The sequence below is a fragment of the Pyrus communis genome, chromosome 10, assembly GCF_041283825.1.
Source record: "Pyrus communis isolate YQ-2024b chromosome 10, ASM4128382v1, whole genome shotgun sequence".
NCBI lineage: Eukaryota > Viridiplantae > Streptophyta > Magnoliopsida > Rosales > Rosaceae > Pyrus > Pyrus communis.
Window position 1 is genome coordinate 5,001 of NC_142574.1, and position 12,745 is coordinate 17,745.

The 12,745-nt window shown below is 38.5% G+C and overlaps 1 protein-coding gene and 1 pseudogene across 1 annotated transcript; both read right to left on the minus strand.

Annotated features, from left to right (window-relative positions):
- Nucleotides 1-1,445: 1,445 nt before the first annotated feature.
- On the minus strand, nucleotides 1,446-1,935 carry LOC148693304 (uncharacterized; annotated as a pseudogene).
- A 2,206-nt stretch (nucleotides 1,936-4,141) lies between these two features.
- LOC137727678 (berberine bridge enzyme-like D-1) lies at nucleotides 4,142-6,066 on the minus strand. Its single transcript, XM_068466503.2, has one exon. It carries the CDS (start codon nucleotides 6,064-6,066, stop codon nucleotides 4,345-4,347), a length of 1,722 nt encoding a protein of 573 aa, XP_068322604.1. The 3' UTR covers nucleotides 4,142-4,344.
- Between the last annotated feature and the right edge of the window lie 6,679 nt (nucleotides 6,067-12,745).

A 12,745-nucleotide genomic window follows, 5' to 3' on the forward strand; every position in this document is an offset into this window, starting at 1 on the left:
ACTGAGCAGTGGAATTGGATCCTTTTTTAATGGTTTGAAGGTTAGACTTCATCTGAAATATACTAGTCTTAAGAAACAGTGGAGAATTGCTCCTTCAATCGAGTCCACAAATCCTTAGAACTAGTGCTGCCAATAGCATAGAACATAGCCATTGAAGATAATGTAGCAGTGATAAGCTGCATAACTGTCCTATCATGCATCATCCAAACTAAGTATTCATCACAATCTGTAGAAGGAGATCAATTCGAGGAATTTACACTAGATTCTCCAATTAAAGATGAAGTACAAGTTGGACAGGGATGAAAACCATCCACAAATCCCATAATTCCATTACTTTCTAACAATAGTTGCATTTGGAAATGCCAGTTCAGATAATTCGTAGCATCAAGTTTAACATTCACAAATGTAGAAATTGAAGACACAAGTGCAATTATAGGCGATTGAAGCAACTGTAATTGAGAAGAGGTAACCATTTCTCCCTTGGAAAATCAAGAAAACAACAATTTTGTAGTTGTGATTTTACCTCACAGACACACAGCAAACACTTTGTGTGCAAGAATCGAAGTTGTCGAAGAAAATAAAAGCAGAAACTTGATCTGCAATGTGCTAGAAATCTAAGAAGACAAAGAGATGTCGACCAAATACATTGAACGGCAGTCGAAGGTTTAGAGAAGACGAAATTGCAGAAATCAGAGTTTCGTAAGCCTTGGATCGAAGCTTTAGCTGTGAGCTTCAATGGTGATCGATACCATGTTAGTGTATATACTATGAAGTTGCAAGAACAATGTTGCCGAGAGTGAGATGAAAGCTTAAGCTATGTCTTTGTATTGATTACTTAGTGAAGAAGTTATTACATGAATGAAGTACTTATACAATTCACTAGCTTCTAACAAACTAACTGCCTAATACCTATCTAAGATTTAGACAAAGTGTCAATATCTAAAGTGTACAATCACTAATACTATATCTCTATCACCAATCACTCTGCATGCCAAATCCTTTAGCCGCTTGAAATCCTCTAAAATAGGACAAAGCCTATATCTAGGTTTTTCTTTTAAAAATAAGGGGAAGATAGGCTCAAAAGCTTTCCATGCGCCTTTATCACATCAATCTTCGCTTTGCACTATGATTCTATCCTTTATCCCATCATCACCTCTTTTCTTCAGGTCGGACTCTAAGATCCTCCACGTCCATGAAATACTAGAAGTCCCAATACACTCAAAACTCTTCAATACGAGGATCCCGAACAGACCCTTGGAGGAAGAAAAGTCCTTGATTTCAATCTACACTCTTTAAGCTCATTTTAATATTTTCACAAGATAATTACTACAATAATCCAATAGTAATATCTAGAAAAATATGAGGAACAAACTGATAATGCATAATCGGGTACAAACTTGACATTTTTTACATTCCAACCATTTCCATTTTCATGGATTTGTATTTTAGTGGCCTTCATCAACAAGTAGAATTTGTTCTTGGGTGGTGGGAGAAATAGTTTGTTTTATGGAGGGAATTTGACACATTTGATTTATTAACTTTTGCATAGTTTTCCCCAAAGTTGTGTAGCTTTCCTCCATCCTTTCTAAACACTTGGTCGCCTCTTCACCATACTTGGTGCTTGCCACATGGAGTTTGGACAACTTCTCCGCTAACTTGCGCATATCCTCATTGTAGAGCTCTTTGTCTGGTTGACCATTAGTTGGGATCTCAAATATTGGCTCTATGTACTAATTAACAAAGCCATTTGTTAGCGTATCATATTTTCTATGAATATGTTTGTTATCAAAATAATAACTTTCACCGTAGCCATAAGTAGGCCAATCCCCAAGATTATTATTATCTAGCCATAAGTTGGCCAACCATCATTTTCTAGGTGACCTGGAAGCCCTCCATCCGTGTACCATAAGTTGGCATTTCATAGGATGGCTCCATGTGATTTTCGTTATAGTCATATTGGAATTTTTTAGAGGAGGGGTGAAATTTAAAAGCGTAATAGGTTCCACAAAAATGTAGATAATCAAATCATTTTAGATAGTGCACAATATTTAATGTCGTTCACAGTTTGTCAATACAAATAAATTGTAATTATTGTCGGCAAGATTTCATGTCATGAAACATCGCATAACATACTCATTGTCAATAAAAACAAAAACATCCCTCTCAATATAAACAATCAAGCTATCACACAACACAACTGTTGTAGATCTCTCGCAATGTAAACATCTCTCTCAGTAATATCAAAAACACTCTCACATAATAGGAACACTAATGACATTTTCCTCACAAAACTTTTTTATATTTGAAACAATCCCTCAAAGTCATCATTTCTCAAGAATTAAAAGAAAATAAGATGAACTAATTTTAAATACCAGAAATAATAACAAGAATTAAAAAAGAACAATTACAAACACCAACCTTTGTTTTTGAATAGTCTAAACAAATGAGAAAGAGGGAAGAGAATTAAAATGGTGGGCTGGTAGTGCAGTTGTGAAAGAAAATCACATCAATAAAATTAAAAATTAAAAAGAAACTAAAGGAGCCCACTGAACTGCACCATTTCATTAAAAGGAACACTAAGTTTTATAAAAGGTGAACAACGCCGTCTAAAAAAAAACCAGGTCGTTGTCTTCCCTTGAAACCGAGAGATTTTTTAGTGTGACCGGTATACGGGGTGGTACACCCCGTGTCACTATACAAATGGTGGGATATGTGTGCTAAAAAATTGATAACTTAAAAAATAAAATTTCCCAACACTCCTATTAAAACATGTGGTGTACCACTTGTGTTCCCGTCACAATTAAAAATTTCTCCTTGAAACCAAAACCTAGCAATGAAACGCACCCAGATCAACATGTTTAGAAGATCGGAGGGGAGAAATTCTCACTCTTAGTGGCAATTTCCAATTACCGGAGGGGCGCCTGCACCTCCTTGCTCCTCTGTAGCTTCACGAGTGGCCATATCTTCACCATCATCATCCTCTTCATACTCCAGGACGTAGTTGTCAAAAGCATGTTGAGGGAAGCCATGAAAATAAGAATTATTAATGATCTAGCTCCACATAAGTGTCCCACCGAGCATGCCAATTTGTTCACCCCCTAAATTCGTCATGGGCCTCGAGGGTGGACAAGGAATTTACTTGTACAAGAAATTGGTGATTACGAGCATGCCACTACTAATTACCACTAATAGATGGGATTTGAAAGATCGAATGAGTGGGAGTGGCTCAAATCAAGGTTCTTTCTTTTCTTTAATGATAAGGACTTTACTTATGTGGAGAAATATAACAATATGTAATGGGAAGTTTGCTGGAAGTGTATATGATAAAGGAAAGTAAAGAAAGTAAGTGCGACTAGACTGGAAATATAAATACTGTAAGTGAAATAACTAATTATAATGGCAACAAAAATGTAAATGAGAGTACAAGGAAATTGACACACTACTCGAAAAAATAGCACAGCAAGGTATTGAATTGAGTTGAATTGTTTGAGTGATTGATTGAGTCTTCTTAATCCTTCTGCCTCTGCTTCTTTATATAGAGAATTGAGAGTAGTTGCTTTGCTGACTTCACATTATGGACACGAATTCCACTGCCCAAATCCACTTGCAATGAGAAAGCATGCAATTGTCTTGATTAAACAAAGGACTTGGCACAACTCCACTGCCGAAACAAAAAGGAAACAAATTATTTTGACGCCAAACCTTCCAACTTTTAATTTTTTTTTTTTTTTTTTTTGTAAACCCAAACCTTCTAATTTACGTAGCTAAATATCTTGCAAGTTAGCCTAATTGCACAACACCCCCCCCCCCCCCCCCACAAAAATGCCAAAATTTAACTTTGACCCAAATAAGTGAATTTGTGTCAAATTTTAGCCATGAGGATCCTCCAATCACATTCTTTTATCGTATTTTGTGTAATCAGAAATCATTGTAAATTTTTTTATTTAAAATTGAATATAAACAGTACTTGACAAAAATTGGCAACACGACATATGATGAACAGATATGATTGGAGGATCCCCAAAATCCTCACAAAGAGGATCTGACAAGTATCCTGTCTCAAATTTTAGTACAAACAAACTATCACAAAAGTATGCCTGTTATAGTTTCCAAAAAAAAAAAAAAAGAGTTTGCCTGTTATTGAATGATGGATATATACTGTATATTGATTCATCTACTGCAGCTGCCATGCTAGCTAATACGCTATATATATATATATATATATATATATATATAGTAGTATTAGCATATCAGCATATGCATACAAATTGCACTACGCAGACATCACATATATACCACGCACAACGTACGTACCACTCAGCTGCGTTGCGTGCGTACGTGCGCCTAATGATCGAGCACCACCAAAGACAAAGATGACGACATCGGAGGAATCCCTTGTTGATACCTGAAAACGTTGGTTGGATCAATAAGTGTTTTTGCTCTCACCAATCTGTCGTAGTTATTTAGGAAGTACTTTTCACCCCAATTCCTGGCAATTTCCACAGCGTCAGATTCATCATCCTTAACCAAATTATTATTTAAAGGAAACTGCTGCCGCATCATCAGTCCGAGGTCGAGGTCAACATAGTTGATATAAGCAGCCCTAGGACCCCATGAAACATACTCTGTCATTGCATTGTGGAATCTTCTTATCCATTCTATGTAGTCATTTATTTTGTGATTATCTTCTTCTTTCCATTCCACCAGGTACTGAATTGTAAAGAGGTTACCTTTTCTGTGAGGAAAGGCAATGGCTTCGCTGCTTATATCATGCATAACCCCACCATAAGGGTCTAAAATCACGTACCCTTTCGGCTCCTCCTCAAGTATTTCCAGGGCTGCCCTTATCCCTCTGTAAGAAATTGGGGTCCTAACGTAATCCGATTTCGCTTTGAAAAATCCCTTGCCTTGCAGATATCGATTTCTCAAGTCGGAAACTGAGCTTCCCTTACTTAGGCCGGAGAAGAACACGATGGACTCGATCCAACTCATTTCTGCGCAATCTTCTTCTGCAACACCCAAGTCACGAAAAATTTTGTTTAGGATGGACACGGCGCTGCTTCTTGGACCCAGATAAAACCCTTTGAACGTAGCTGATATATTAGTACTACTAGTAGCAGTAACGGTAGTAGTCTTGACCTCTGGCAACCCAGCGCCGACAAAGCACGAAATGTAGAAATCATCTTCCAAGTAAGGTGCGATGTGTTGCCACTTGTCTACCAGCTTTGCTACATTATGATTAAAGATTTCGTTGCCTCCTCCTCCTGCAGCAGTAGAAGCAGCTCTAGACACTACGAAACCAGTTACGACTTGTGGCACATTCAACAACTGGATTTTCCAAGCATAGACAATCCCGAAAACACCCCCACCACCTCCTCTAATTGCCCAAAACACGTCCTTTCCCATGCCTTGTCGGTCTAACAGTTGTCCATTTGCATCAACAAGTAGTGCATCCACCACGTTATCGGCTGCAAGTCCGTATTTCCTCGACATGAGTCCGAATCCACCGCCAGCAATATGGCCTCCAGCGCCTACAGTTGGGCATGACCCGGCGGAGAACCCATGATGATTGCTTGCTTGGGCAATCGCATGGTATGTCTCACCCAGCGTTGCACCTCCTTCCACCCATGCAGTTTCGGTTTCCAAATCCACCGACACACCGTTCAAGTTCATCATGTCGATGATCACAAACAGAGCTCCGTCTACAGCAACGGATGATGTCCCTTCGTAGCTGTGTCCGCCGCTCCTTACTCTGATTTCCAACAACCCTTGTCTGGAGCATGATACAGAGTTTATTAGCTGCTCAACGCTCTCGGGAAGTATGATGGCTACTGGCTTAGGAAGGGCAGGATCAGCGAAACGAAGATTTTGGATGGAAAAGTTGAGCAGCTTGTAGTAAGCTGCAGACTCATTTTCTGTATTAGGGAATGTGGTAAAGTTGTTGATGTCATGAAGCGTCAAACAAAAAGTGATTTGATCCGCAGGAAATTCAGCTAAACAAGGAACGAGAAGGCACATAATAAACAAGAGAGGGGATTGAATCGTGTATCGGTTTCTTTCTGCCATGTTTAGTTGCTACCTCGATTCGGGTAGATGAAGCAAGTGACACTATCACATTATCATGATATAAATGAATAGTCTATGACATGACCTCTCAGAATAAATGAATAAGTTTCTGGTTCGTTCCGCCATCCTACGCAATGAATCATTAGGATTCATTTTCAATAGAATCTTATGCATTTACAAGTTCTGTCGTTTCCATCATTTCTTGATTAATGATTAGGTCTGAATTTTACAAGAGAGCCTCCAATTAAATTTATTCTTGAGTCATCCTTCTCAGTCTTTATTAGCTCAGGGCTCTTGATTTTTTGTTCTATACACGGATTTGTCTAATTTGGATCAATCAGTATTGATGCTTTATTACATTCCCTTTATATGAGATGACTCATAGACCTTACATATTGGAATTATATTTCATTAATGTTCTTTTTCTATCTTTCTCTCACCCATCCATTTATATGTGTACTTTATATTGCTTTACAACCCATAACCAAATATAACGAAATATAAGTCAAGTAAGTTCTTATTATTCCTAGTCTACAAATATCCAAATTTTGATGCCTAATATCCAAATTTAACATGTGGATGAAGCAGGTGACACTATCACATTATCATGAGTAACAATTGGAATATGACTCACATGTTGTGTAATATTTGGAACACGGATGACCTGTGACTTAGTTGTTTGTTGCCAATAAGTCTGTGTGAGGAAATTCCCTCTCAGAAAATACCACATGTCTAGACACATATATTATTTGCCTAGATACTTCAAAACACATAAACCCCTTATAGTTGGATGCACACCCTAGAAAAGCACATTTTGTGGTTTTGGTTTGAAACTTGGAGGTATTGTAGGGTTTTAGAAGTGGATAACAGGCACACTAAAATGTTCTCAGATGAGATATAACTGGAACACAATCAAATAATAATTCAAATAGAAATTTGTTTGATAATCGGGATTAGGCATTCTGTTGATAAGGTCTATGGCAGTTTGACAAGCAAATGACCATAATTGGGAAGGTAATTTTGCCGTTTGTAACAAAGTGATTGTAGTTTCAATCACATGCCTATATTTTCTCTCAGCCAACCCATTTTGTTCAGGTGTATAGGGACATGATTTTTTATGGGAAATACCTTTATCTAACAGAAAAGACTCAAGTTTAGTGGAAATGTACTCACCCCCTCCATCACTTGAAAGTTTTAACTTTTGCATTAAACTGAGTGAGTATATATGAATCAAAGGAAATGAATGTGGCAGAAAGGTCTGATTTATTTATTAATGGAAATATCCAGCACTATCTGGTACATTTATTAATAAAAGTGGCATAGTATCTTAACTCATCTACTGAAATACATGGTGCAAGACCCCAAAGGTCACTATGTACTATTTCAAATGGTACTATAGATTTATTGACAGTAGGCTGGAAAGGTAATTTACAGAATTTCCCTTCTAAGCAACTTTGATACATACTAGGATTAAACTCCTTAGTACATGCTAGGTGTAATTTTAGTAACACAAGGGATACAATTGAATTGGATGGATGCCCTAACCTATTGTGCTATGTGGTTGAGTTGACAAGCTGGCCAAAAGCTTTGTGTTGCACAACAAATTGATTTGTTGCATAACCAGGAAGAGTTAGGGAGTGAATTGGGTTGAGTCCATTACTACACAAACCTTTGTATGGTATCATCCCTATGGTATTGTCCTAAATCTAAAAACATAAGGCATAAAAAATGAGTCAACAATTATTATCCAAGCAAATTCTATGTACAAAGAGAAGATTTTGTGTAAGTTTTGGAACATACAACACATAATTCAATTTAATTGGATGCACATAAGGTTTTAGAATAGTCCTACCAATATGAGAAACAGGCAAACCTTCACCATTTGCAATATGAATTGTTTCATTAAAAGGATATGGTGATGCCAAAGAGAGATTGTTAAGATCTGCAATCATATGATTGGTTGCACCTGAGTTAGTCAACCAAATATGTGGAGTGAACTAAGATAATGTCTGTGATAAAGGTTGAAAGACCATTGTATGCATAGCTTGCATAGGTTGAGGTGAAGCTTGAAATTGATTGCCTAAGAACTAAGACTAAGGAGAGAATCTTTGTGATGAGTAAGAATGCATCTAAGAGAACTGGGAATTAGAACCAGAACCAATGAAGTCGGGACCTTTCTCATTGTAGAAACAAAACCAGTGTTGTGATTAAATCTGCCATAGATTTGACACTTGGGTTTGTGTGGTGGTTTTAGATCCACAAAAAGCTACAGAGTGACCATCAACATTGCACAGTTGACAAGTGATCATTGGTGAAGCAGAAAGGTTGAAGGAATATTGATTTGGAAAATGACCAAGTACACCAGGAGATGGTGTTTGCAAAACATGTGTCTAAGTGGGATAGTATGATCTTGGTTGAAACTTTCGAGCATTTTCATTGAACCTGCCCTTGCCCATATTCTTATTGTTATTGAATTGCTTAAAGCCACCAGAGATAAAACCAGATTGTCTAGGCCTTTTCTAAGTAGAATTAGGGTGACTAGCCACCATAGTAGTCATAAAAGGTGCATTTTTTTTTTTTTTTGTCAAAATATATAATTATATTGATCAATCAAATATGAATATATACATTTGCATCTTCTGCTAAGATATTAAACAGAAATTCTGGTCCTAACTCATCCTAGCCAAAACGCCCGTCATGCTTATGAACGTACGCTGCCACCATATGCATTGCATTATTACATTGACGAAGAGTCATGATAAACTTCATTGACAGGAAAGAAAGCATCATAGACCAAATATTAACCAAATAAACCTCCATTGATACGGCCACTTGAATCTCCTTATTGGGCATTTGAATCAGCCCATTCGAATCGGTTTCCACCTCTAGCGCCACCCATGACTCCGGAAGACCACTTTGAATGGACATCTCAAGCCCCTTATGAATTGCCGCCGCCTCAGCCATAATAAGCGATAAATACCTATCCCCACCCTTCGCACCCGCCATCTTTGGAATCCCAGGAAAGTCCTGTAGTACCCACCCCACACCACATATCCTTGATTTTTTCCTCCAAGCCGCATCACAATTCAATTTTAAGCTTCTAAAGTCCGATTTTCGCCATCCATTCACAACACCCTCAGTCTGAAATTTGTTCCTTGCATCCTCCTGCCTTCTCCTTCGATCTCCCGCTCCATCATCTTCAATCGTAGCCGCATTAAAATCTGTAACCTGGCGCTGCCACAAATCAACAGTGATGTGAGGCAAAATTCGATTATCGTTAAACACAGCTTCATCTTACATCTCCAGTGCTCCAAAATATCCTGATCTTACTTTATACACCCCATTATTAGTATAGTGCCATATTTGGTGATTGTCACACCCACTTCTACTAATGGGGATAGCCTTAATAAGCTTCGCGAACTCAACCTCAAACAACTCGGACACAAAGCTGTGCCTTCCATTCTTTACTAAGATGGTCAATAAGCATATCCACCTTCGGTGCCATCCCCCTATGTAGCATCATAGGTTTAAAGGAATGAGGTTTTGGGATCCAAGGGTCTTTTGCTGCATTAATCACCGATCCATTCCCAACTCTCCACCGAAAGCCTCTCACCAAGAGTAGTCCACCAAGTAAAAATCTTTCCAACCCCAAGAAGATTAGTTTTTTCCATTAGCCTGCAAAAATGAGGTTGTACGAAAAATTTATCTCTGAGCATCTTCGCAAGCACCAATACCCTCCAACTAATCTTTGCAAGCATTGCCAAGTTAAAGCAAATCAAATCTCTAAAACCCGAGCCCCCGCTCCCTTTACTCATCGTCAGGTTGTCCCACGCCACCCAGTGACACCCATTCTTCATCGACTGCTTTCTCCATCAAAATTGAGAAATAGCCCTTTCCATTTATTTGCACGTACCAACCGGGATGTTAATTACCGAATCATCTGCGAAAAATAAATGTGTAATTGGCTCCACATCTGCCGAAACCTGCATACCATGTATCACACCATCCACTTCCTGCTTTTTAATATATGAAGAAAGCGCCTCCGCACAAATAAGAAACAAAGAAACAAAAATGGCGACATCGGATCACCCTGCCTCAACCTTCTCTTCGGTTTAATATATCCATACGGGGAACCATTTAATGACACATTATTTCATACCGTTGTAATACATTCCCAAATCCAACCACAAAATGTAAGGTGAAAGCCTAAATTCTCCATAACATTCAACAAAAAGCTCCATTCCACCTGGTCATATGCTATTGCCATGTCAAGTTTAACCACCAAACTCCCATCCACATCATCTACCCCTTGTTTGAGTGAATGGAGAATTTCATGCACCAGCAATATATTATCATGAATTTGTCACCCCGGAACAATAGCGGACTAAGTAGGAATAATTACTTGTGCGATCACTCATTTCAATCTCATAGTCAACACCTTAGCAATAATCTTATATAGAACATTGCACAACGAAATAGGTCTCAGTTGGGTCATTGATCGTGGGTTCTGGACCTTTGGGATAAGCACAATATTAGTATGATTCAATTTCTCTAGTAGCTTCCTCGAATGATGAAACGCTTTGACCATACGAATAATATCTGCACCCATAACCTCCCAATTGTCCTGAAAAAAGCCTGCAGTAAAACCATCAGGACCAAGTGATTTAGTCGCCGGATTTTGAAAAACAACACTTCAGATCTCTTCGTCAGAGAATGAATGAATAAGCTCTGCGTTCTCAGAATCCCCCACCTTCTGTTCAACACTTTGTATGACCTCCCCTTCACTTCTAACCATATCAAACGTAAATAATTCTTCAAAGTAAGAAATAGCCACATGTTGTAAATTACAAGGTTCATTCTGCCAAATTCCGTTTTTATCTTCCAACCCATGAATTCTATTACTCATTGTTCTTTGTACCGTTTGGGCATGAAAAATTTTCCTTTTTTTTGTCACCCTCCCGTGACTGCGTGTTCCGTGATTTCACCTTCCAATATTTCTCTTCCTCATTTAATGCAACCTTCAATTCCTTCTCTTTAGCTCTAAATCTTTCATGCGGCATCAGTCCATCTACAATGCCCCTCCTTATCTCATCCCTGATTTTTGTAATGCGCCGTTGGGAATTTGTTCCTAAATTCTTTTTCCAATCGTGTAACCGCGTCCGAGTACCCTTCAACTTCTCACAAATTTGAAATGCTAGTGACCCATCAATCTTCTCCTCCCATGAATCCGATACAAAAGTATGGTACTCCTGATTTTGTCCCCCAACATGAATCATAGAAAAACAGTCTTGGCGATCGACCCGTTGGGCCATCAGATAACAGAATAAGCATAGAATGATCATACCCCTCAAGTGCCACATGAGATATTTTAGCTCTTGGAAACATATCAATCCATCCCGATGTGGCCACCCTTCTATCTAGCCTCTGTTGAATCAGACCATCATCTCTCTTATTCCTCCAGGTAAAAGGGTGGTCTTCAAGACCCTAATCAAGTAGTCCGTTAGATGCCAAAAAATCCCTTAAGTCCCTTGCGCTCGCCATGGAACGGTAGTTACCCCCTTCCTTTTCTTCGTCATCAACTATATCATTAGAATCTCAGATCACTAGGCACTTCCCGTCCGTATAGCTTATTCTTTTCCGGAGCTTTCTCCATTGATCTTTCATCTTCTTCTCATCCATGCTTGCATACACCGCAAACATCCGCCAACTCTTAGGATCCATGTAATCACCATCCCCAAGTTCTATAAAATAACTATCGTTTTTCATAATCAAAATCCTTGCACCCTTTCTCTGAAAAACACATAGCCCGCCTCCAATACCTATAAAAGGTGCATTTGTATTGGACAAAATGATGACTTCCTCAATAGGTAAATGAGACCTAAATTCCTTCAATGAAATAACATTCTCCCTTTCCTCTTATAACAATTTGAAAAATATTGTATTCTGCTGGTAATCCATTCAATACAAGAATGACAATATCTTCATCAGCAAAGTACGCCCCAGCAGCAGAGAGGTAGTCTTTAGCCTCCTTGATCCGTTGCACGTACTGAGCAGTGGAATCAGATCCCCTTTTAATGTTCTGAAGATTAAACTTCATCTGAAATATGCTAGTCTTAGAAAGAGTGGAGAATTGCTCCTTCAATCGAGTCCACAAATCCTTAGAACTAGTGTTGCCAATCACACAGGACATAGCCACTGAAGATAATGAAGTAGTGATAAGCTGCATAAGTGTCCTATCATGCATCATCCAAACTAAGTATGCATCACAATTTGTGGAAGGAGATGAATTCGAGGAATTTACACCAAATTCTTTAGTTAAAGATGAAGTACGAGTTGGACAGGGATGAGAACCATCCATAAATCCCATAATTCCATTACTTTCCAACAGTAGTTGCATTTGGAAATGCCAGTTCAGGTAATTCGTAGCATCAAGTTTAACATTCGCAGATGTAGAAATTGAAGACGCAAGTGCAGTTATAGGAAGCAACTGTAATTGAGAAGAGGTAACCATTTTTCCCTTGGAAAATCAAGAACACAACAATTTTGTAGTTGTGATTTTACCTCACAGACTCACAGCAAACACTTTGTGTGCAAGAATCGAAGTAGTCGAAGAAAACAGAAGCAGAAACTTGACCGCAATATGCTAGAAATTGAAGAAGGCAAAGAGATGTCAAGCAAA